Source organism: Erinaceus europaeus, chromosome 3 (genome assembly GCF_950295315.1).
Source record: "Erinaceus europaeus chromosome 3, mEriEur2.1, whole genome shotgun sequence".
Taxonomy (NCBI): domain Eukaryota; kingdom Metazoa; phylum Chordata; class Mammalia; order Eulipotyphla; family Erinaceidae; genus Erinaceus; species Erinaceus europaeus.
In genome coordinates, this window is record NC_080164.1 from 146,238,671 (window position 1) to 146,265,750 (window position 27,080).

The 27,080-nt window shown below is 40.4% G+C and overlaps 1 protein-coding gene across 1 annotated transcript; it reads left to right on the forward strand.

The window, feature by feature from the left end:
- The first annotated feature begins 11 nt into the window (after positions 1-11).
- Positions 12-25,263, forward strand: LRRC66 (leucine rich repeat containing 66). The gene is made up of 5 exons (XM_007539728.3): positions 12-41; positions 311-802; positions 15,503-15,672; positions 19,641-19,830; positions 22,748-25,263. The coding sequence occupies exons 2-5, from the start codon at positions 316-318 to the stop codon at positions 24,766-24,768; spliced, it is 2,868 nt and encodes a 955-aa protein (XP_007539790.2). The 5' UTR covers positions 12-41; positions 311-315; the 3' UTR covers positions 24,769-25,263.
- The last annotated feature ends 1,817 nt before the right edge of the window (positions 25,264-27,080 follow it).

The following is a 27,080-nucleotide window of genomic DNA, read 5'->3' on the forward strand; positions in this document are numbered from 1 at the left end:
TAGACGGCTTGATGAATGATCCTGGGAAAGAACACACCAAGGTGAGACCCAAGTAATAACATGTTATTTGAAAAATGAGGGGTGTTCTTAAAATATGGTTTATATGTTACTTTATACTATATCTGAATCATCTAGGTAGTTATGTCTTAATGTTTCAGCTTCTAAGAAACCAAGCATTCACATGAGTTAGAAATTATAGTATAAATGGTAACTTAGCTAAATTTTAAATTGGAAATAAACTTTTCTATTTACTGTTAGCTTTTACTTAAGTTGTTTTGAAGACATTAAGCCAATTCACCTCTTTCTCTAGGCATTATGAAAAATCTGTGTTTCGGAATCATTACCGTGGTTATAGTTCTTTATTTTACTGGAACAATGACAGCCCCATCAAGAAAAAGCAGTATTTTACTCAATTCTGAGTGTCAGTGGAATGGATATCATCTGACAAATTGTTCTTTTGCTGGTAAACACGATATGCCTCTGGCTATACCACAGACAGCAGCCACAATGGATATAAGTCTCTTTAGAGTTCTCCTGCAACCTCCTGTGAAAACAGAAGAATGGAATATAAAACACCTGGAACTCAGTAATAATCTCATATGGAAAATAACCTTACACCCTCTTACACATTTACATGCTTTGGAAATATTAAACCTCAGCAACAATGCCATTCACTCCATCTCACTGGATCTCCCTAGCCCTGTGTCAGGGGAGAAACACCACAGAAGCAAGTTGACAAATGGACTTCCATCTCTAAAGTTTCTAATTCTCCGAAAAAACAAACTTACTGGTATTCCCAAAGGTAAGTACAATTTTAAAAGAGGGACAAGACCAAGATCCCATGAGCATATGGAGAGTTAATGTTTTGTGTCAACAAGAAGTCAAAGACTTTTTGTTTTCAGTTTAAAGGAAACAGCTGAAAGTAAAACAATTTGATCATAGCACACATAATAAAAGGAGATGTGTAGTGGAACTGGAAGTTATAATATGTAGAATTTAGTCAATGCAATTTAATATCTCACTACCAGAACTGCAGTGTTATGTTGACTTGTTGACAAATGGTAGGAAATAATTTTAGTGCTAAATAAATAAGGCATGATTTTAAATTACCTACTTTGCTTCCCATGTATTTGTTACCAAATATATAAAAGCAGTAGGAAATAAACTAGTTCCAATACTTTTTAATATGTAACACAATTCAAGCTATACTTATTCCCATATTTATAATTTTTAATTTATTGGATTACATTTTACATTCCATTATACAGTCATTCTCCAGATGTAAACTAGAAATATGCTAATATTATATATTAATATGGGCTTTATTATCAAATCAGATCAGACTTCTTTCTTAAATTTTATTAGTAATTTAACATTAATTTACAGAATTACATGTTGGCAGGTCCTGTCTTCTCTTCCTCTCCTAGCCACACATAACTATTATACATCCAAATGTCCCTCCCTTCTTCCTCCTCTCTCTCTGAGTCCTGTGAGTTGGAGTTCAGAGCCTTCTTATCCTCTTTCTCCTATCACTTCTCCCCCACTGGGAGTATGGCTCAAAATTATTTGAGGGAGCAGAAGGTAGGAGTTCCAGCTTCTGTAATTGTTTTTCTGCTGGGCATGGTGCTGGCAGATTAGACTAGTTTCTTTTATTTCATTTTATTTTTTGCCTCCAGGGTTATTGCTGGGGCTTGGTGCTGACACTATGAATCCACCGCTTCTGGAGGCCATTATTTTCCCATTGTTGTTGCTGCTGCTGCTGATGATGATGATGCTAATGTTGTTGGAAAGGACAGAGAGAAATAAAAAGAGTAGGGAAAGACAGAGACGGGAAGAGAAAGACATGGCCAGACCTGCTTCACCACTTGCTTCACCGCTTGTGAAGCGAACCCCGGCAGGTGAGGAGCCAGGGGCTTGAACCGGGAACTTTGAGCTGATCCCCGCGCTTCGCCCTAGGTGCACTTAACGCGGTACACTACCAGTCTACTTAACCCGGTCCAGCCCTCAGATCAGACTTTTTATTTTTTTATTTATTCCCTTTTGTTGACACTGTTATTGTTGTTGATGTCGTCGTTGTTGGATAGGACAGAGAGAAATGGAGAGAGGAGGGGAAGACAGAGAAGGGGAGAGAAAGATAGACACCTGCAGATCCGCTTCACCGCCTGTGAAGCGACTCCCCTGCAGGTGGGGAGCTGAGGCCTCGGACAGGGATCCTTACATCAGCCCTTGAGCTTGGCGCCACGTGCACTTAACCTGCCGCGCTACCACCCAACTCCCCAGACTTTTTTTTATCCTACTTCCTAACAGCGTATTTCACATATCTTCACACTCAGTAAGTACTCATCCATTCTGATAACCAGCAGTATACATGTTAAAGCTCCTTAATGGATCCATCAATATATTATTTAGAAAACGTATGAGGCTCATAAGCCCAAGCTTCTTTCATCCTTTTTCTGTTCAGGAGCATTGGGTGGTTTCCTTTCCTTGTTTGGCTTTCGTCTTTGTTTGATTTCTGTTTAGTTTATGTAAGACGCTATGATTGAAAAGAAGGTGTAAGGAGAATGCCACTTCTGTTTACTATATATTATGCATATATAGTTTCACTCATTTTTAGTTCATTTCATGTTTTTATACTTTTTATCTTTCTCTGACTTCTGGAGCTGTTTGAATTATCATTTTGACAATGATTGGTTGGGTAAAGGATGAGCAATTCAGTCACCATATCAGCAAAATCGTGTGAGATGAGCAAAAGTCTTCTCTCTCCTTCTCAGTTTTTTCCATAAAAGCAATGTGTAGTAGTTCTAATGAAAACTAATTGCATTTTATTCTTTATCTTTATTGTATTATTCTTATAAGATAAAAGAGTCATAGAACATCAGGAATTAAAGAAAAACTAAAGAGAAAAAAACTAAAGCCCCTCATGTAATAATATAATCTTTAAGCTTCTTTTCATGCATATTTATATTTTTCTTTCAAAATTGTAAATTTTCAATATTTCACAATTTATATTTTCATATTTTGAATATTTACATAATTAGGTATTTTCATAAACAATATTTCAAATAGTTGAGTCACTTCACACATACCATAAGTGATTATTTTTATTGGAGGATTAATGGTTTACAGTAAATACAGTTGTTTACACATGTGTAAACATTTTCTGCAAAACACTCTCACCCCCAGCCTAAGTCCTCCTCCCCCATCATGCACTGGGAACTGAAATCCCCCCTCTCAGCCCAGAGTCCTTTACTTTGGAGCAATACACCAAACCCAGTTCAAGTTCTACTTTTTATTTCCTCTTTCTGTTCTTCTTTCTCAACTTTTGCTCTATCATATTCATTCTTCTTTTTCTGGCTCATCTCACTTAACATTATTCCTTCAAGTTCCATCAAAAATGAGGTGAAGTGGTCCGGGAGGTGGCGCAGTGACTAAGGCACTAGACCCTCAGGCATGAGGTCCTGAGTTCGATCCCCGGCAGCACATGTGCCAGAGTGATGTCTGGTTCTTTCTCTCTCTCTCCTATCTTTCTCATTAATAAATAAAAATATTTTTAAAAAAATGAGGTGAAGAAGGTGAATTCATCATCTTTAGTAGCTGAGTAATATCACAGTTTTTCTTAGCCGCTCATCTATTGTTGGACACCTGGGTTGCTTCCAGGTTTTGGCTATTACAAATTGTGCTGCTGTGAACATAGGTATACACAAATCTTTTTGGATTGATATGTCTGGTTCCTTAGAATATATCCCTAGTAGAGTGATTTAATCAAACATTTAGATTATTTCCATTTTCCATTGCAAACTATGACTTTTTTAAAAATTTTGCTTTATGTAGGAATTAATGGTTTATACTCATCAGTAAAATACAATAGTTTGGGGGGTCTGGCGGTAGTGTAGTGGGTTAAGTGCACGTGGTGAGAAGCGCAAGGACCAGCAAAAGAATCCTGGTTGGAGCCCTTGACTCTCCACCTGCGGGGGAGGGGTCACTTCACAAGCAGTGAAGCAGGTCTGCAGGTGTCTATCTTTCTCTCCCCCCTCTGTCTTCCCTTCCTCTCTCCATTTCTCTCTGTCCTATCCAAAAATTATGACATCATCAACAACAACAATAATAATAACTACAACAACAGTAAAACAACAAGGGTAACAAAAGGGGGGAAAGCAAATTAAAAATAAATAAATAAAATAGTTTGTACATTTGTAACATTTCTCAGTTTTCCACATAACAATTCAACTACCACTAGGTCCTCCTCTGCCATCATGTTCCAGGACCTGAACCATCCCCCCACCCCAGAATCTTTTACTTTGGTGCAGTACACCAACTCCATACATAACTTTTCTGCACATTTTTTTCTTTTATTTAATGGGATAGGGAGAAATTAAGAGGGGAGGGAGATAGAGATAGAGATAGAGATAGAAAGATAGAAGGAGAGAAGATAGAGAAAGATAGAAAAAGAAAGGAAGATACCTGCTGCCCTGCTCAACTACTTGTGAAGCTTCTCCCCTGCAGGTGGGGACAGGGCGCTTTAACCCCAGGTCCATGAACATAGTGATCTGTGCCCTCAACTAGGTACCCCATCACCAGGGTCCCTGCTGTAACTTTTTTTTCAGATTATTATTTTTTTTATTTTTTATATTTTCATATTACAGAATTACATGTCGACAAGGGTCTGAATTCCCACCATTCCCACCAACAGAATTCTGAATCTTCAGTCTCCCCACTACATCCACCACTGTTCCCCTAAAGTTGTAGACATGGGCCAACCATCTTCTCTACAACTATCTGTCCACATTTATACATAGTTGCCCCTTATTTTTCTGATTCACTCCTCTCTAAGCCACTCATGACATCATAACTGCCTCCATATGTCCCTCTCCTTTTCCTTCTCTCTCTCTCTCTCTCTCTCTGTACTGATGGAGCTGGAGTGCAGAGTCCTCTTATCTTCATCCTATCACTTCTGCCCCGCTGGGAGTATGGATCAAGGTTCTTTATGGGGAGCAGAAGGTAGGAGTTCTGGCTTCTGTAGCTGCTTCTCCACTGAGCATGAGCATTGAAAGGTCGATCCATACCCCCAGCTTGTTTCTATCTCTCCCTAGTGGACCAGAGCTCTGGAGATTCGAGGGCCCAGGACACATTGGTGAGGTCATCTGCCCAGAGAAGTCGGAGTGGAGTCATGGTAGCATCTGCAGCCTGGTGTCTGGAAGGTGGCATGACCTAAGTTGAGACAAAATGGTTAATGAACATGAACCAGAAAGTAGGATCAGAGCAGATGTGATTAGGAAAAGAATTTTAGGGTAGCTAGCCTGAGGTTGGATGAGAACATTGTCTGAGAGAATGGTGTCAAGAGTGGAGAAAAGGGCTAGAAAGTTGGATACGGGAAGGAAGCAGCTCCCATTCTTATATAAAAAAATGTGGCTAAAATTAACTATTTACAATACTCCATCCACTTGCTGCAGGGCCCATATGTAAATGCATATTTACATTTAGTGCCAGAGTCTGTGTAACCTCTAAGTCCTTATTGGTCTGAGCTTATAGCTTATGGTCACATCTGAGGAACACTGCAGGCTGCACTCATTTCAGGACCAGTTTTTTTCAAGTGGCAGGGCAGGATACCTACAGCCTCCCTTCAGAGACTGAGGCTATCCCTACCGTCATTGCTTTATGGTAGAGCCAAGGTCCTGAGAGGGCCCACAAGATGCTGTTCCTTATGGAAGCGACCAGTGGTAGTGGAGAGAGGGACCCTTTAGAGGTCAAGGCCTATCATATGTATATGGGAATCCAAGAATTCCTTCACTAGGACCCCAAATGATCAGATGGTGCGATATTGACCAGACAGGCCATTATTAAGTGGGCCAGTCTCTTGCCCTTAACCAACTTTTGTAGTCCTCTCTTTATGTAATTATCTTAGATTTTCTCTCAGTTGTTTAGGCATTGAGTATCATTTGCTGAGCCCAAACAGTTAGGTTTTGGGGATCTGTCTTCTTTGAGCCTTTCTGCTAGGCTGTCCTGATAATTTGGTCTAAATCCAGTTACAGACTTTGTGATGCCTTCTTTAGGCACTTCAACCATATTAAGCGTCTTTGATGCTGAGTTACATTATTGCCCCCTTGTTTATGGACGCGTGTGCACCTGTATCCAGTACCCTAAACCCTAGCTTAAGTGGGTATCTGTTACTTAGTTAAATGGCGTGCCATCTAACCTGGATGTAGGTAGTCCCATGTGTTAGGAAAGGTCTCACCAGATTTGAAGAGTTGCAAGGTTGACTTCTCAGGCTGGTATCTCTGGTTATAGCATCATAATCTTGCTATAACTTTTGAACAAACATCATTACAGCTACACATATCCATATAATAGATTTTTTATTACTAGATGTGAATCTTGTAGTTCTTTCTTAAAACTATTTTATTTATTTATTATTGGATAGAGACAGAGAGAAATTGAGAGGAGAAGGGGAAATAGAGAGGGAGAGAGACAGGGAGACATTTGCAGCATTGCTTCTCCACTTGTGAAGATTTCTCCCTACAGGTAGGGACTAGGGGCTTGAACCTGAGTTCTTGCATACTGTAATGTAAATGTGTGCAATTAACCATGTGCACCACCACCTGGCCACCATCTGGCCCCAATATGAATTTCAACCTACAAATTCAGGTGTACTGGAGATAGAAACTGTCATCTATAACTGAACATATTTATTCTGAACTCCCATTCTATTAGGTTCAGTTGAAGATGAGACATGGAAGTACATGTATTTAACATCAATCTTTCATGGACTTTCCCTTACTCCCCATCCCCAGATTTGTACCATAACTCTAGCATCCTATATATTAACAAGGTATGAGAGAGAGAGAGAGAGAGAGAGAGAGAGGGAGAGGGAGATAGGTTTGGACTTTCCCCTGCTCATTAGAGAAAATTTTTCATTTGGGGGAAATTCTTCAACCTTTTTATCTTTTCTTTCTTCCCTTTTGTTGCCCTTGTTTTTATTGTTGTAGTTGTTGTTGTTATTGATGGATAGGACAGAGAGAAATGGAGAAAGGAGGGGGAAAACAGAGGGGGAGAGAAAGTTAGATGCCTGCAGACCTGCTTCACCGCTTGTGAAGCAACTCCCCTGCAGGTGGGGAGCCAGGGGCTCAAACCGGGATCTTTAAGCCAGTCCTTGCGCTTTGCGCCACCTGCGCTTAACCCAGTACGCTACAGCTCAACTACCTTTATTATTTTTTTCAAAGCCCTCTCTGTGTAGATCTTGAAATTCCTTTCATCTAATGTAGACTTCTAGAAAATAGAAGTGAGAAAAACTTACAGAGTCCTCTGCTTTCTGCCTTGTGATATTTCTCAATTAACATGGAGCAATTAACATGGAGTCTACTCAGTGCTTAGAGAGAAAGGGAAAGAAAAAAAATAGTGAAAGGGAAAAGATTAATATGTCAAAATAAAATTCTACAGGAGTAATTTTTTAATGCCAGATATATCTCTTTAAGGCAAATGAATTGCCCAGAGCTAGTTAGAATTTAGGCTGAATACATTTCCATTTAAGGATAACTATCTCTGTGAAATGTAGCTACAACCACATCTTACATTTCTAAATTTAAACTTTTGTCTCTCCAAATAGCAAGGAAAATGTTAAACTTAGAAAGGATGAAAAAAGTAAACTGAGCAACTCCAATGTGTGAAATTTCATTAGAATTCTAGCAAGTGAAAAAACAGATGAATGAAATAAATTACTATGTCCAATGTAAGCCCTAAATTTAATGGAATTTAATTCAAACTTGTTTTATTGGTAGAATTTTGCTATTTGAATTTTTCCCATAATCATCACACATTTTTTTCTTTGTTTTTACCAGTCCAAAACCTAACATTCCTTTTTAGTTTGTGATTATAGCCCTTTGGCTATAACTCTGACTCTGAAATCTTATTTTGAAGTACACAGCAGGTAAGAGAGATACTAGTTAGGTTGGTCCCCTTCTCCTGCCCCTTCCTTTGTTCTTCTTTTTTTTTTCTTTATTCTTGGCCTCTTTAAAAGGAATATCTGAATAATGTAGTATGTACTCATAGAACTACTATGAAGATTAAAGGAATAATGTATCTTAAAAATGTAACTCAACACAAAATTTGACATATTAATAGTAGTTATTTAAGTATGTGAAAAGCACTTTAAAATGTGTGAAGTATCTTGCAGTTATTACTCTCCCTCTTTTTTTTTTTTTTTTCCCCTCCAGGGTTATTGCTGGGCTTGGTGCCTGCACCATGAATCCATCGCTCCTGGAGGCCATTTTTCCCCCTTTTGTTGCCCTCGTTGTTGTAGCCTCATTGCGGTTATTATTGCCATTGCCGATGTCGTTCGTTGTTGGATAGGACAGAGAGAAATGGAGAGAGGAGGGGAAGACAGAGAGGGGGAGAGAAAGATAGACACCTGCAGACCTGCTTCACCGCCTGTGAAGCGACTCCCCTACAGGTGGGGCACCCAGGGCTGGAACCGGGATCCTTACCCCGGTCCTGGCGCTTTGCACCATGTGAGCTCAACCCACTGCGCTACCACCGGACCCCCACTCTCCCTCTTTTTATCTAAAAAGGTCAACCCAGATTGGGAAAGCTGAGGTGACAACAACAAAGAAAGAAATAGCATGAAATGGCTAACCCAGTGTCAGTTGTGTCAGCTGATCCCATTTTCAGAATCAACTGTGATTTCACCAAAAACTCACTTGAAAAACTTTAAAACATTGGGACCAGTCTCTAGTCAATATGTTCCATCTTTATGAAGTAGTATGTTTGGGTCCAGAGTTCCTAAAAATATATCCAACAAACATCTAGCTGGGCTGTTAAACTAATTATGCTCACAAACCAAATGTGGCACATTAACTTGCTAAATTCCAGAATCCAAGAGATAAACATGTGGGAATGAAGATAATACCTGCTTTTTTAAAGAGGTAAGGGGAAAATCATGTGCATTCTAAAAACAAAAGAATGCTGTGTTCTTTTCATCTGTAGGAAACTACGCATTTCACCTTGATTGGTAGTGAGTACTGAAACTGACAACAACCATTGTTCTTAAAACCAAATCCAGTTTTAGAGTAACAAAATGAGTAAATGTCATTAAACAAAGAGAATAAGGGCTTTGTCTAACTTACATCAATGTTACTACGTGATGAATAAGAGGTGTTATCTTAAATGTGTTACCTAGTATCATTATTTAGATGTGTTATCTAGTATCGTTTCAGGCTCTCTCCCAATTCTTGATATTCTTTGAATTTACATCCATAGTCCCTGAATATCATTGCTTTTACAATAGTCTATTCAATCTATAAACTATCACCATCTTAAGATATGTGTAACATGATTTATGAAAGTACATTGTCATTGCTTATCAACCTTGGAGGGAGCATTTAAAAAGTTAATAGTAAGGGTTGGGGAGACAACATAGTGGTTATGCAAAAAGACTTTGATGCCTGAGGCACCAAAGATCCTAGCACCACCATATGCCAGAGCTGAGCAGTGCTCTGGCTTCTCTGTGTGTGTGTGTATCTTCTTCTCTTACTAAAAAAAAAAAAAAAAAAAGTTGGTAGTTCAAAGGGATATTTCTAAGGCAGAAAGAATGATGTCTGGGCACACCCACTGTTGCCTTTATTTCCAATGTCTATTTCTGAGGAAATTTCTTGAACATAATAATGCTGTCCTGGCACCTAAATACAAATACTAATCAGATTCTTGCTTCCTGTGGTTCACTATATAATTTCATTTCCATAGAAGTGCTAGCTTATTTTCCTTCCAACATTTAACTCTCTTAAAATAGTCTTAAAAAAAAAAGAAGAAAAGAAAGAAAAAAGAGTCTACTCTCCCATGTCTAAACTACAATTATTAATGTACCTCCAACTTTCTTCACTGAATACTTTCCTTGACATTGATTCACCATGCAAAAATTTAAAAAAAAACAATTTCTCCCATCAGAAACATAGGTAGGTATTGTAAAAAAGCTTATTCAAATTCCCTGACTCCATCTTGAAAGAACTTAAGCAAACAAGCCCATTTGTAGGACCTCACCACTTCTTTTAATAAAACTAAACTTTAATCCAATTCATAGCAAAGGCTACAAACAAAATTTTCCTCCTCTCCTTTTTTAGATTGATAGAGACAGGCAGAGAGAGAGAGAGAGTGAAAGAAACCACAGCATCGGAGTTTCCTTCAGTGAGATAGGGACCCAGCCACAAATGGTTGAGCACATGGAAAAGCAGTACACTGTCCAAATGAGCTATTTCACTGGCCCCAAACAAAACTCTTAAGTCCTTCCTCAAGATGCTAATAGGAGATAAATGGAATCATCACTAAATAACTGTCAAGACACTTGGCAATTTAATGTTTCCCACAGTCCAAGCTATTCTCTTACCTAAAGAGCTCTCCCCTCCTCCCTAGTCTTTTATTTCCCCTTTTAAATCATCTCATCTTTCATGCATCCCCTTCATTTTTTTTTTTTGTAAGAGATGTGCATGGCTAAAGGATGATTCATAGATCTAAGTTTCAGTCCCAGCGCCCCCTACCGTGACACTAGATAAATTCTTTTTTATTTTTTTATAAAAGTCATCACTCACTTTTTAAAAAAGTGTATTTATTTATTCCCTTTCATTGCCCTTGTTTTTTTTATTGCTATAGTTATTATTGGTGTTGTTATTGATGTCGTTGTTGTTGGCTAGGACAGAGAGAAATGGAGAGAGGAGGGAAAGACAGAGAGGGGGAGAGAAAGTTAGACACCAGCAGACCTGCCTCACCACTTGTGAAGCAACTCCCCTGCAGGTGGGGAGCCAGGGGCTGGAACTGGGATCCTTATGCTGGTCCTTGCACTTTGCGCCACCTGCGCTTAACCTGCTGCACTACCATCTGACTCCCACTAAATAAATTCTTAACATTCACTGCACCAAGGTTTTCTCTTTTTCAAAATGATTAATACCCTTCAAGACTTTGTGAGGGTCAAAAGAAGATGTATATGAAATGCTTAGAGCATAATAAGTGTGCACATTTATTTATTTATTTACTTATTTATTTATTGTCCTTTCTGGGGCTTCACCACTCTGGGCTGATTTTTTAATAGACAGGTAGTGAGAAGGATAGATACCCCAGCACTGAAGCTGTGCAGAGGGGGCAGGGCTTGAACCTGAGTCATGCCCATGGCAAAAATTGCTGAGCAATCTTGCTGACCCAAATAGTAGTTTTAGAATAATTTCTTCCCTCTATGCCAAAGTTAGTCATGATGATCACCTGCCCTGCTAAACCCCTGAAAGTAGTTATTTTAAAAAATATTTACTAATGTCTTTATTTTCATGAAAGAGACAGTGCAGAGCACTGCTCAGTTCTGGCTCATGGTGGTGCTAGGGTTTGAACCTGGGGCCCTGGAGGCTCAGATATGAAAGTCTTTTTGCATAATCCTTATGATATCTCCCCAGTCCCTTAGAGTACATTTTCAATTCAGTTAAACACTGAGATCTTATAGGAATCATGAACTCATATCTTTACATAAGCCAGGCAGGTGTCATGAAAGTAAACTATAGTTTCTTTCATTGGTATATTATGTTGTACTTGTTTTCTCAGAAACTTGATTTTATATATATATGGAGAGAAAGAGAGAGAGAGAGAGGAGAGAGGAAGAGAGAGAGAGAGAGAGAGCTCACAGCACAGAAGCTTCCTTCATTGTGGTAGGAGTCAGATCTAAACCTGGGTCACATGTATGGCAAAGCAGCTCACTATCCAAATGTACTATTTTACCAACCCCCAACCCCATTTGTTTACATATTAAAATGTGTAGAATTATTTTGGGGTGTCTCTCTCCTTCTCCGGCAGGGTGTCCTCCAGGGGAAAGGTAACAGGCTGGTTCTTTCTCGCTCACGACAGGGGTGACACGAAGTAAAAGACACCAGGGGACTCTTAGCGTGAATCTAGAATCTGAGTCCTTGAGTCCCAGAATCCTAGAGTCCGCTTATTAGCAAAGTGGACATGAGTTAAATATAAAAGCAATTAAGTTAATTATTGTTGAAATATGACAGAAATTACAGGTTTCTTAACAGTCAGCATGCCCCTAAGGTAGGGGGTTGGTATGACAGGAATTGATGAGATACAACACAGTTATTTTCCATAACACAAGCAACTTAATTATCCAAAGGTATTTGAGAGAAGCATAGGGGTTAAACCCGTAGGGTGAGACAGAGAGAAGATGAATATCAAGAGGCCATATAGTTTGGAATTTCTCTTGTCTGGGGTCTGAGGTGTGTGATGAAGTGTGTGATAAGGTGTGTTCTTCTGTGATCAGAAGGTGACTTTGAATGAGTGAATCTGTGGCCATGTGGCCTGCAGTTAATGGAGGGAAGTACTGGGGTATCTGTGGGCCTGAGAGTCAAGAAGGAGAGAACCAAGTCTGAGTTTCCCCCCTTATGCTCACCTCGGTTGAGAGAGACTTACCAAGAGGTTATCTTCTCAGACCTCCCTCCAAAGATGGGGGTGGTTCTCCCTAAGCTCTATCAGGCTCACACATGTTCCCAACAGAATTATTCCTCTCTCCACAAAGAAACATATTTTCCCCAAGAGGGATATTTGAGATATTTAATACCTGGCTGCTAGCCTGGACTCCTCAGCCAGAGCCTCCTGGTTGAAGTAATGGAGCAGAGTTCTGCTGAGGGTGAGAGCTGGCAGGGAGACCAGCTAGAATGCCTAGGCCACTGGGGAACACACCAGGGCCCAGTATGGCTGTTTGCAAACTTTGGTTCACTCCTGTTGTTTTTTTATTTAAACATACAGACAGACTTCTTAAATTACCCTGCATTTTCCTATTTTTGATAAAGGTGTGAATGCAGAGAAATCATATTCTTCTCTAAGTGCATGTTCTTTCTCCAGCAGGCAGCCAAAAGTTGTCTTGTATCACGAGGACCTTTCAATATTTTTTTTTCAAAAAAATTGCTAGGAATGCAAAATTTTGTACTGAATCATTGAGGTGGGCTCAATGACTGGTTTTTGTTTGTTTGTCTTGTTTTTGTCACTAGGGCTACCACAAGGGCACAGTTCTGGCTTGGCTCCATCATTCCTGGCAGCGATTTTTCCTTTTTTATTTTATTTTATTTCATTATTTTATTTTATTTTCCCTCCAGGGTTATTGCTGGGCTCGGTGCCTGCACCATGAATCTGCCACTCCTGGAGGCCATTTTTCCCCCTTTTTTGTTGCCCTTGTTGTTGTTGTCACCTCGTTGTGGTTATTATTATTGCCATTGTAGATGTTGTTCGTTGTTGGATAGGACAGAGAAATGGAGAAAGGAGGGGAAGACAGAGAGGGAGAGAGAAAGATAGACACTTGCAGACCTGCTTCACTGCCTGTGAAGCGACTCCCCTGCAGGTGGGGAGCCGGGGCTCGAACCGGGATCCTTACGCCGGTCCCTGCGCTTTGCGCCACATGCGCTTAACCCACTGCGCCACCGCCCGACCCCCTCCTTTTTCTTTTTAATACAGGGTGAGAGGAAAAAAGAAGTAGAAATATCTGCAGCACTCTGCCCTGGTTGTGTAGCTTCACTGTTGCAAGTGAGGACCAGGGGCTTGAACCTGCATCCTCTCTGGTGATAACATGTGCACTCAACCAGGTGGCTCCCGTGACTTCTACTTGACTTCTGTACAGATCATACATAACCTCTCACCTATTGAATGCATCTTATATTCCAGACATTGCACAAGTTTATTAGAGATTTGAATTTTGCCCTAAAGAGAGGGATCATCTATCTGACAGAGAGAGTGAAAACAATAGTTAATGTTATAATCTGCATAGTGGTCTGGGATATAACTACTTTGCATAACTAGTAACTTTTCCTCCTATGTATGCTTGTCATTCAGTCAGATGCAAGGACTCTAGGCTATATTTATGCTCAGCACCAAATGCCTTACTCATAATATTTTGATTGAGTTGTCTTTACAACCTCTTACTTAGTCTGCACAGCTAAAATGAACAAACGATAACATAGATACACAGCCATTTCCTTTAAGTCATCATCTCTGCATAATCAGTCTTACAATAAGTAGATAATAGACAAAGAATAAACCCTTCTGGAACTGAATGAACCAGCCTTATCTGTTAAATAGTAGTTGGTTAAAGACAGACGACACATGGGAACTGAGCAGAAGGAAACGTGAAAATGCAGGCACTTCCTCACAATACTCATATGGGAAGTCAAGTTTGGAAGACTGCTATGACTGGCACCTCATTTCAACCTTTATTTTCAGTGCCAAATGAGCCTGCTGCTTACTCTAGGGAATCAAGTTAGTCACAAAGGCAGGGATCAACTTCAATTAGATGATTTTTGTCAGATAACAAAATGTAGCAATTATTTACTACCTTTGAAAACCACAACAGGACCTCAAAAATAGTTACAACACCAACAAGAAGTAGTCTAAAAATATAGCTACCAAAAAGAATAAGAGCATCTTAAAACTCAAGGAATGAGGGGCCAGGCAGTTGTGCACTGGGTTAAGCACACACAGTGCAAAGCACAAGGACCGTAAGAAGGATCATGCAGGGAATCCCAGTTCGAGTCCCCCGGTTCCCCACTTGCAGGGGAATGAAGGGATGAAGCAGGTCTTTAAGTTTCTGTCTTTCTCTCCCCCTCTCTGTCTCCCCACTCCTCTCTCAATTTCTCTGCCCTATCCAACAACAACAGCAGCAGCAACAATAACAACAAAAAATGGGAAAAAATAAAAACAATGTACCCAATCAAAACAACTATCCAGTTTTACACATAGGCCAACCAAATATTTAACTGTCACACTCTCCAGTCAAAATGACTCATTTTAATTGCTGTTTTCATTTTTAAAATAGCACCATTTACTGAAAGAAATAATTCAAATGTGTATAAAATTAAAAACGAACTTTCCTTCTTTATCCACTCCCATTATACTCCTAAATGTACCTACTGATAGCCTAATTCCTATCTCTCCAGGCCTTTTTGTTTGTTCACTTGAAACATATGTATATATTTGTGTGTGACTTTCTCCTCAATAATCTTGGAATTATACCCTACATTTTCCTGAAACTTAGCATTCTTCTTTCTGTTCAGTCAGTTCATGTGATCTGTCCATTCTTTGTTTAAAATTATGTAATATTTTGGTCCAGCAAAATAAGTCATCTGGGAGGGTGTGTGCTTCGCCAGGTGTATTACCCACATTCAAGTTAAACCCCCAGTTACACCACACAAGAGTATTATGATACTGTGGAAAATTTTGATGCTGTAGTCTATCTCTTTCTGTCTCTCTACCTAAAAGCATCAGCCCCAAGTAGTGAAGCACCTATAATCACAAAAAAAAAAAAAAAAAAAAAAAAAGGAAGGAAGGAAGAGAGAAAAAAGGACTACAGAGCATGTCATAGTATGATATGGCACATTTCGTTAATCATTTCTCTATTGATAAAAAACCTAGCAACCCATATCTGCTTTTACACCATTTCAACTAATGCTATAGTAAACATCATCAGCTTACATTTTAACCTTTTTCTTTTTAACAGGACTATGGAAACTGAAGTCATTGCAGAGCTTGGATCTGTCATTGAATGGGATATCACAAATTGGTTTATTTGATTTTTACAACTGCCTACACCTGAGGAATCTCTACTTAAAGAGCAATGAGATATTTAGAATTCATCCAAAAGCCTTCAAGAACCTCAAAAAATTACAGGTTATAAATTAATTTTTCAAATATGAAAACACGTTAGAGGAATTTTTCCACTGGAGACTTTCTTCACTGGTACAAGTCTATTTCAAGCTTCCCCTGAAAGAGCTATGGCCTCTCTCCTGCCTCAATCAAAAGCCTCCGTAACGGACATGAATATTACTCAAACATAACACTCAGCAGAAAGAATTAACACATTACTTTTCTTTTTTTTTTTTCCTCCAGGGTTATTGCTGGGCTCGGTGCCTGCACCATGAATCCCCCACTCCTGGAGGCCATTTTCCCCCTTTTGTTGCCCTAGTTGTTGCAGCCTCGTTGCGGTTATTATTGCCATTGTTGACGTTGCTTTGTTGTTGTATAGGACAGAGAGAAATGGAGAGAGGAGGGGAAGACAGAGAAAGATAGACACCTGCAGACCTGCTTCACCGCCTGTGAAGTGACTCCCCTGCAGGTGGAGAGCCGGGGGCTCGAACCGGGATCCTTACGCCGGTCCTTGTGCTTTGCGCCACGTGCGCTTAACCCACTGCGCCACCGCCCGACCCCCAACACATTACTTTTCTAAATGGACCCCAACTCCAAGCTTCCACTTATCAGTTGACAAGAAATTACATCTTAGTGATTAGAGAGTACCCCTCCCTAAGCTTCAATTTCAGTCAAATGCTTGTGCATGTGGGAGCTTTGCCCCCGGTTGATGATGAGAAGTCAACATCTTTCGCATCAGAATTGGGCCTGGAATAATACAGGGGATAATAATAAACAACCCAGATTTATACAGTACCAAAGGCCACATACTGTTCTAAATAGCTGTCCCACATTGGCACACTGAGCAGTTAATCTCACTAAAGTCCCAATAGCTGTGAAGGACAGGAGGCAGCTTCAACCCTTGCTCCTCTAAATACCTCCTGCCCTCTCCTCTTTGGGTGGATATTAGAGTCTCTTCTAGAGGGATCAGAATGGTCTCCAGTGTGGCATCTAGAGAACCTTCAGAGAAATCTTGGTTTCCTATTCCCCAAACCTCCACCATACATACCATTCTTTGTGATGCAATAGAAATCTAATTTGAGCTATATATGCAGTATTAGATGTTGTGGTAACTAGATTTAAAAAGTGAACTGAAGTAGGTTGATTTCACTTTTACATTATGTTTTAATTCAATGCAATTAAATAACATCTTTTGTACATGTAGTGAGATATTTTATATTGTATTTTTCGTATTAAGCCCTCAAACCCTGATGTATATCTTTCATTTAGCTCAATTCCAGTTTAGATGAACCAGTTTTGTTTTTTTTCTTGCATTGCTGGGGCTTCATGCATGCACGATTTTACTGTTCCAGACTGACTTCTTCAGATATAAAGACAAAGAGAGAGAGAGAGAGAGACTGCAGCACTATATTTTCTCTCCAAGCTGTGGCACTTCCAGTGGTAAGTTGGCCTCCCTAACTAGGCCTAGGCCAAGCACACAGCAAGGCAGTTACCCTCCCAGGTGATCTATCTCTCCAGTCCATGGACCAGTCACATTTTTAAAAGCACTTATTGATTTTTTTTTTTTTAAACGAGATAGAGGGGGACGATGGGGAGAGAGAGAAATAGTCAGAGCATCACTCTGGCATATGTAATGCCAAGGCTCAAACTTGGGCCCTCATGGTTGGGAGTCTTAACACCTTATCCATTACAACACTACTCAGATCTTAGACTAACCTCATTTTAAATGCTTAACAACCACATGTGGCCAAGAATTCTCAGATTAAACAGCATCAACATAGACAACTGGTGCTTCTCCAGATTTGCATACACTGTCACACATGCATAACTGCAAATCAATCTCTAGTTCTCCCCTGTCAACCAGAGTGCCATTCAAGTCCCGCCTTCTGTTGGAAGGATGCTAGAGAAGCAGTGGCACAGGGATAGACTAACTGGATTTACATCTGGTACTGTTACTCCCTTAATCAAATCAGACTATTCTGTTTTAATCTTTTCTCAGAAAATATCCTCCCAGAGTCATATTACTAGTTTTCTTTCTTCTCTCTAGTTTAACTTTCACTTCCATTTTTTGTAGTAAAATTCTAGGATGCAAAAATAAATGCAGACATGCACTAAGTGGAAAACTCACTGACAAATATTGAAACGTTTAGCCCAGATGCTGGAGAGCAGTGTGTTAGAATGCTATTGAAGAGATACAAACCCAAGCCAGAAGTTACTTAGTTACTCAGCATTGGAAAAGTCCCTCAGTCTCTTAGTGTTTGAGTGTTTAAGTCAGCTTGTCTTGGGAATTTGTATAGCCCAAGATGCCAATGCTTCTTTCTCCTTGATGTTTATAAAACAGAATCTCATGATAACATTCAGCCTCTCTGGTTTCTACCTATGGGCTTTTTTTTTTTAAACAAAGTGTGTTTCTTCTTTCATGATTTTCTCTTCTAATAGCCACATTCTTGGAGCCCAGGCTCCCAGAAGGTGTGTCCTGGAGTGGGAGACTCACTGTTATGGAAGCTACTGAATCATTTTTAGTCCCTTTTTTCCCTTTCATTTCTGATTAGACTAGAAAAAATGACTCATTCTGTGTATACTGAATACACACAGATATGGAAAAACGTACTTAATATGCTACTCTTGAAATAATATTTGAAGAAGAAAACAATAGTAAACCTCTCTCTTTGCTTTTCTGACCACCCAGTTCTTCCATGTCCTATGTCCTCATCATTCAGTATCTTTTGCCACTTCCAAGATCACATTTCTAGAAACTGTGAACTTGTCATCTGATTCTAGGCGTTGACAACAACAGATAGTCTAGATTTTAGGTAACAGTACAAATTACAACTCATAGGGAAAATGAGCATTGTACATGTATGAGCTTATACAATTTAACCCTTATAGCCTTGTTATGTCAGCTCATAGAGAATAAACAATTTGCTGAGGTTCACAGAGTAGTTATGGGCAGAGCAGAGATTTGAATTAGCATTCTCTGTCTCTCAAATCAGTACTGAATTCATATTGCTTCCATTGAGGTGTAAACAATATCTGTGACTCATTTTGTCTCAAAGTCCTCACTTGGAAACTGGTCTCTCAATGTGTCTCTTTTTTTTAATTATTTTTTTATTTTTTATTTAAGAAAGGATTAACAAAACCATAGGGTAGGAGGGGTACAATTCCACATAATTCCTACCACCCAATCTCCATTTCCCACCCCCTTGCCTGATAGCTTTCCCATTCTCTATCCCTCTGGGAGCATGGACCCAGGGTCATTGTGGGTTGCAGAAAGTAGGTCTGTCTTCTGTAATTGCTTCCCCGCTGAACATGGGTGTTTACTGGTCGGTCCATACTCCCAGTCTGCCTCTCTCTTTCCCTAGTAGGGTGGGTCTCTGAGGAAGCCGAGCTCCAGGACACATTGGTGGGGTCTTCAGTCTAGGGAAGCGTGGCCGGCATCCTGATGACATCTGGAACCTGGTGACTGAAAAGAGAGTTAGCATATGAAGTCAAACAAATTGTTGAGCAGTCATGGACCCAAAGCTTGGAATAGTGGAGAAGAAGTGTTGGGGGGGGTACTCACTGCAAACTCTAGTGTACTTCTGCTTTCAGGTATATATTTTGCAGTAGTTTACGGATATGTGTGACATATGCTCTCTCTCACAGAAACTGGTGTATATCTAGGTTTTGGGACTTTGTTAGAAAGTGAACCACCTGAGATGAAATTAGAGTATACTATGAAAGGAAAGGTCTCACCCGAGTAATGAAGGGTTGTCATTCCACACGTGAAGTCTCTAGACACAGTCTGAAGTGAAGCATGTTGAGGTGGCAATCGTTGTGTTGGTTAGGTTGTGATCGGCAGATGCAATATTATTTGATATGGATTGGGAGAGGCATACGGGAAAGTGGGCCCTATCCAATGGTTCCAGGACTGGGGGAAGTAGAAGACAGCAGGAACCTCACATCTTCACTATAGAGCCTCTAGTTCTCTCAATGTGTCTCTTCTCAAGCAGGTCGTAGACCTTAGCAACAATGCTCTGAGCACCATCTTACCAATGATGAACCTTGCTCTAGAACTCCCTCATCTGGAGGTTGATTTGACTGACAACCAATGGCACTGTGACTCCAGTGTATTAGCCTTCCAAAATGTCATTTCTGAGTCCTGGAGGAGAAAGTGGAACATGATTTGTAACAATCCTATTGGTAAGTTAATCGTGCCCCTTCTCTCTAAAATGATTCTATTTAAACTGAGAAAGAAAATGGTCAGGAAACTTTGATTTCATTTGACACAGTGATAGTCACTAGTCAGGCTTAGGTTTTTATACAAAAACAGTTATTGATAGTTAACTGTTTAATCAGTTTATGGGTGATTTTCTTCATGTGGTCAAAGAAATCTATTTCTTTTTTTTTCCCCTCCAGGGTTATTGCTTGGGTTCAGTGCCTGCACTATGAATCCACTGCTCCTAGAGGCCATTTTTTTTTCATTTTGTTGCCCTTGTTATTATTATTATTGTTTTTGTGGGATAGGACAGAGAGAAATCAAGAGAGGAGGGGAAGACGAAGAGGGAGAGAGAAAGATAGAAACCTGCAGACCTTCTTCACCACTTGTAAAGTGACCCCCCTGCTGGTGGGGGAGCTGAGGCTGGAATGTAGATCCTTAGGCCTATCCTTAAACTTTGCACCATGTGTGCTTAACCGGGTGCACCACCTGACCCCCCCCCCAAAGAAATCTATTTCAATTAGCTCAGAAACCACTGGACTGGGTTTAAACCATAAAATATTTGCAAGCATGTAATTTTATTTTTATTAGTGATATAATATTGATTTACAAAATTATAAGATTGCAGGGGCATAATCCGCAGTATTCCCATCACCAAAATTCTGTTTCCCCATTCCCATCACTGGATGCTACAGCAGTTCTCCCAAGTTCCCAGATATGGATTAACTATTATTTCCACAACTCTGTCTATATTTGTATATATTTGCCCGTTTTTTCTGTGGTCCTGCCTTCTCTTCCTTTCAAGTCACACCTGTACCTATTACTGCTTCCAAATGTCCCTCCCTATTTCCTTTTCCCTCTCTGGGTCCTAACAGAGTTCAAGTTCAGAGCCCTCTGATCATCTTCCTATCATTTCTCCCCCACTGGAAGTATGGACCAAAACTATTTTGGGGGTACAGAAGGTAGGAGATCTGGCTTCTGTAACTGTTACTTTGTTGGACATGGGCACTGACAGTTCGATCCATAAGTATGTAGTTTTATCCTAGAGTACCCTTATGTCTTTTCTTCCCCCAAGTGTCATATTTTATCACAGAATTTAATAAATGATTAAAACAAAAACTTGTAAAATGTGAAGCATGAGCATTTTAAGTGCTTGCTAACCTTCTAGAGGTGAAATCCTATAAATACAGTAAGCACACATTTCAAAAATGCAAAGTAAAAGAATATTATAAAAGCATAAATCAAAAGTTATTTTCCTTTTTTATTTTTTATAACCACCAGGATTATCCCTGGGGCTTGGTGCTGGAACTACAAATCCATAGCTCCCAGCAACCATTTTTTTCTTTCCTTTTTTGTTTTTCTATTTTATTTGGTAGGACAGAGAGAAGTTAAAAGAAAAGAGGGATACAGTGAAGAGAGAAAGACACCTGCAGACCTGCTTCACTGCTCGTAAAGCATTCCCCCTGCAGGTAGGGAACCAGGGGCTTGAACCCAGGTCCTCATGCATGGCAATATGTGTGCTTAACCAAGTATACCACCATCTAGCCCCCAAGCATAAGTTATTTTTCTTTAACTGTTTGTAAAGTATGTTTTCTTGGTTGTTTCCTGCCACTCTTCCAAAAGGCTAGAATATGTTACTGGAACTGAACCACAGGGAAGTTTATTTACTTATTTTTTTCTCTTAACTCTCTTGGTTAAACCTCAGAACTAGCTTTGAGTGGGAAAAGTTATATTTGTTTATTTTATTAATATTTATTTATTCATTTATTAGTAGAGACAGAGAAGTTGAGAGGAGAGGGGGATGTTGAGAAGGAGAAAGATAGAGAGACACCTGCAGCTCTGCTTCACCACTTGCAAAGCTTTCCCCTGCAGGGGGTCCACAGGCTTGAATCCAGGTCCTTGTGCACTGTAATGTGTACACTTAACCAGGTGTACACATTAGACTTAATTACTTTTATTTATTTATTTTTTGCCTCCGGGATTATCGCTGGGGCTCAGTGCCTGCACTACGAATTCACTGCTTCTGACAGCCATCCTTTTTATATTGTTGTTGCTGTTGTCATTGCAGCTATTATTGTTGGACAGGACAGAGAGAAACGGAGAGAGGAGGGGAAGAAAGAGAAGGAGAGAGAAAGATAGACAAGTGCAGACTTGTTTCACCACTTGTGAAGTGACTCCCCTGCAGGTGGGGAGCTGGGGACTCGAACCAGGATCCTTGAGCGGGTCCTTGCACTTCACACTATGTGCTCTTAATCTGGTGTGCCACCACCTGGCCCCCAGGTTTAAATTAGTGATGGACTCTGTTTTATCAGGACTGCCATTAAATAAAAGTGTGCTCATGCTTATTAGGTTTAGAAGGTAATCAATGAGAAGTCTTAATGGTGCCCCCATAATCATTTCAGCCTTGTAAAAGCTACAACTAACATTGAGTATGGAGGGCAGAATGTCAGGACCAGTAAAGAAACGTGATTATACGTTGCTGTTTGCTGGCACTGGAGACTGGTGAGGAGATAATGGTGTTAAGATTGAGTTGGAGTGAGGCAGACTTTGCAGAAGGCTGATGGAATGTTCTGGAAAGTAAGACAGCAGGTGAGGCTATGAAGAAAGAAGCACTGTGGCTGTCTCTGCAGTCTGCTTCTCTCCTCCCATAAGCAGCACTCATGTAAGAAATCTAATGCCCACCCAGCCTCCGGGGCCTCAGAGCAGCAGACCCACACCCTATGGCCATGTGGCAGATGTGCAGTCAGGTAACTAAGTACTTAGGCACAGGTGCTTACCATCATGTCATGCACACTTCCAACAGTCAGATACGGACTGCAGAGGAATCACAGGAGATTTTTAAGTCACAGAAATATTACTTCAGGGTCCACTCAATGAGTGTTTCAATTCTTTCACTTTCAGAGAATGAAGCAGCATACTGGTGGATTCCCCAAAGCAGAATTTCCAGGGAGAGACACCTTCCTCACACTAAACCAAGTCACATGACAAGTCTCAGAATGAGCCGAGCCCAGAGGCCCCTGGAAGTACTTCCTGTTACCTCTCCCACCTTGAGCAAGGAGGAGCCTGCTAGCTCTGATGCCAGAGAGAAGCAGAAGCAGCTGCCAAGACCTGTTAGGAGGCCAAGAGATGTGCAGACTCACAAGGAAAAGGAAGAGGCTTCCCAGGACCTGATCCTAGCCATCTGCCTGTCAGTGTTCATCACGTTCTTTGTGGCTTTCTGCCTGGGGGCTTTTGCCAGGCCTTACATTGACAGACTGTGGCAACGGAGATGCCAGAATAAAAGTTCCAGTTCAGATAATGCATATTCAAATGAGGGCTTCTATGATGAAGTTGAAGCTACAGGGAATATACAGCAACAGCACCCAAAGACAGACCTGCACCAGAGTGTCCATGACCCAAAACTCTGTGAGAAGCAAAACCCTTTTGGAGAGATACAGACCAGCCTGGACACTGTCAGTACTGCTGATAAAGTTCTGGGAATAAGCAGAAAAGAGGCTGACAGATGGCAGAAGAAGGAGCAACATGGGGCCAATACTGGGGCAAGAAATAGAAGGCAAAACACATATCCAGATGACAGTGTTGCCCATTCTAGTCTCCACGGACAACCAAGTGCTAATAGTCACGTACTAACTCCAGTAGCACAGGTCCACAGCTACAGGAATGATATTTTTGAAGAACCACTTTATGATACCGTAGCTCAGGAAGAGACTGTCAGTGAACACTCACTGGGCATCTCGGGCAGATTACACACTGCCTCCAAATCCACCCTTAACAACCCAGATGAAATAGACCCACCACTCTCAAGAGATATAATGGCTTCTCCTCCTATAAGACTAACATATACAAAAGAACAGAGACCTGGTGAGAAAGAGGGAAGAGGGTACACTAAACAATTACCTTCAGAACTTTCTAGGGAAATGGAAGCAAGCACTTACATTAATTCAGTGAGTGTGCAGCAGCAAAGGCCAGAGAGGACCAGTGAGGAAGAGCCTTCATTACCCTACAGTACAGTCACACTCAATGAGTTGGCAGACACAGGTCCATCCCCATTGGTCTGTCCCCAGGGATGGCAGAGTGACCCCCATGTCACACCCACTAATGAAGAACCAAAAGATAAACAGGCTCTTGACACTCAGTATGAGTTGGACACCAGCTATGATTCTGATGAAGGGTCTTTATTTACTCTCAGTTCAACAAGTTCAGAGGATGCAAGACAGGTGACTGAAGAAGAACATAATAAAGATCATGACAGAGCCAGTGAGTCCCCACAGGAGAACTCAGGGGTAAGGATGGGTAGTGTGATGACCTTAGAAAATCATGAAAACAACACTATCTTCCAGAAGATTCTGAGGAAATCTGAGAATCAGGAAGATCATTCTGAAAAACCTCTTGCTTCTAGGTCAGATTCTGATTTGTGTGAAACTCATCCAGAAGGTGCCTCAAACACCCATAAATTTGAGGCTCCATTAAGTTTCCCAGTATCACAGGATAAGAGCCCTTGTAGTGATGAGAGTTCAGGCATGTTCACATACGGTTCTGTCACAGCTCTTCATTCCGAGTCAGTACAGTGGCACTACTCCCTCAAAGATTTAGTATTTCCAGATATGAGTATTTCATCACAAACCCCATCACCACATTCTGCAGAGATTCCCTCAGATTCTGACAAGAGAACTTGTCATGAAAGAGACTCAGATATTTGTAAATATGAGCCTTTCATTCAAGGCATAGACACTACTCAAAACGATATTCTGTTTGAGATCACTACATGGGAAAACACAAGACCCTCAAGTGATTCTAAAGGGGGCAGTGAGACTTCCAACCCAAGGAATGCTGATGCAGATGAGGACTGTGATTCCAGAAAAGACATGAGCCTGACACAATTGTTACTCTCCTATGGTGAAGGAACCTGCTCTTCAGTGTGATGGAGAGAATGGGATTCTTTTGAAGATGATTCTAAGAGAGATAGTACTACTATCACAAGAGCTTCCTAATAAAATACAAGAACACTGCAATGATAGGGACAGGAGTAAATCATCACAGAAGCATAGGCTTCCCTTAGAAAAACTTTTGTGTTCAAATGCAGGCTCAAAGCAACCTGGTGGAAACTGGTTCTTTAGGTGAGAACCACATGTAGTATAAAAAAGACAAGGATAATCAACTTGAAAATCAAAAGGAATCCAACCAACTCTTTTTGGAGAAAGGACTTGCTAAACAGATTCTAATGAGTTCTGCACAAAGCCCGGGAGGACATTTGGGACTTGATCATCAAATTGCAAAATTAAAGTGATCCAAAGCACTTAAAAGTATTTTTGTAAAGTTATGTTGAAAGAAGGACTGTTTCCTAGAGTAAAATGTAAATTAAAGTCAGTTTTCAATAAGCAAAGTGACAATTTGTGATAAGAAAAAGTTACTCACTAGCACCTTTGTTTAGCCTTTTCTTGATGTGACTTTTTCCAACCTGGGCTCTCAGGAGCTGAATTCTTCTATTTATATTTATATTCCTACTTTGACATTTTGCCCTTTTTCTTCTTGACATTTTCCTTTGCTTACTTAAAGAAAATTCCTCTGGAATTAGGTAAATGGCTTGCAAGTCTGGGACCCTGAGTTCGATTCTTGGAAGAGTTTTAAATATTCTGGTCAGTTTCTTTCTCTTCCTTTCCTCCCTTTTTTCGTTCCTTCCTTCTCCCCCTCTCCTTCCTTCCACCCTCCTCTCCTTTCTTCCTTTCTCCCATCCTCCTTTTCTTCCTTCCTCTTTCTAGACACTCGAATACTAAATCTACTTAAAAAACTACTTCTTAAAAAAAAAAAAGTCTGTGCCAATCTTTCTTGACGTCCCTTTTACTGCTCTCCTTAAACCTCATTGCTTCACCGTCAGTTCTACACAGATGGTGCCCAGGCCTACACAGCAAGGGGCACTCTCCCTCCCAAGCTCTGAGCTCAAATTCCTAATCCTACTAGTCCAAACCAACATGGATCTTTTGTGACCTAAAGTTCATCATTTGTCTTCATGAGGTCAAACCGTCTTTTAGTTGGTCAACATTACCTTGACATCCACCCAGTAAACCCAGTTAAAATTTCTAACTTATTCTGACGCCTTCTCTTTTAGTTACTAAATCTGAGTAGCTGCTGTGCTTTATGCAGTGTAAATTCCTGAACGTTTATACAAGGAGACATTGAAGCACTGAAATATGGATGGATCCCTGGTAATTAATGTTAAGCCCATGTTTGTATGGAAATCACCATGATTTTACTTAGAATAGCATTAACCCCCTCAATAATATTAATAATAATAACAACAAAAGAAGATACATGCATGGTAGGCTAAGATGAGTGGTGACAGAATTTAGGCAAAGGACCTCCCCCATCCAACTGCCAGCATCAAAATTCATCTTAAAGGATCTAGTTTCTCAGTAACTCTTGACTTTGTAATCTTTACTCCCAACTCCCCCAAGTAAGGCACATTCTTTATCCATCACCTGGACTATTTTAAGATCTCTTTGTGGCCTTTACTACTTTTTTTTTTTTTGCCTCCAAGGTTATTGCTGGGGCTCGGTGCTTGCACTACGAATCCACTGCTCCTGGAGGCCATTTTTTCCCTATTGTTGCCCTTGTTGTCTATCATTGTTATTGTTAATATTATTCTTGTCATTGTTGTTAGATAGGACAGAGAGAAATTAAGAGAGGAGGGGAAGACAGAGAGGGGGAGAGAAGGATAGACACCTGTAGACCTGCTTCACCGCCTGTGAAGTGACTCCCCTGCAGGTGGGGAGCCGGGGGCTCGAACCGGGATCCTTAAGCCGGTCCTTGCACTTTGCGCCACGTGCGCTTAACCCGCTGCACTACCACGGGGCCCTGACCTTTGCTACTCCTTGCCCCACTCAACCTCAAATATTCTTATATGATATTCATCATCCCACTTCTCAAAAACCATAGATAGCTCCCCATTGCCTACAAAAACAATTTTTTTGTAATCTTGAAACAAATCCAACCTTTCCAGCTTCATTCCATGACTTGCAACATCATCACATATTTTACATTCTGATTTATATAATTTCAGAAAATTCTTGAGTTGTTCATTAGCTTCTGAAAATTCTCTCTCCGCCTTGTTATGATTTGTATTTTGAAATTTCCCTTTCTTTGATTTTTTTCACAGAGAAAATGTAACCTACCAGGAAAGAAAGTTCACTCATTTCCCTACCCCAAAGAGAAACTTCAATATTCAAGTCTGTATTTA

Bases quoted from the DNA above. Each gene is read 5' to 3' on its own strand.
- LRRC66 (XM_007539728.3), top strand. From the start codon at position 316: ATGAAAAATCTGTGTTTCGGAATCATTACCGTGGTTATAGTTCTTTAT. The intron at 15,673-19,640 runs GTTATAAATTAA...CTTCTCAAGCAG, and splicing joins AGAACCTCAAAAAATTACAG to GTCGTAGACCTTAGCAACAA. The intron at 19,831-22,747 runs GTAAGTTAATCG...TTTCACTTTCAG, and splicing joins GATTTGTAACAATCCTATTG to AGAATGAAGCAGCATACTGG.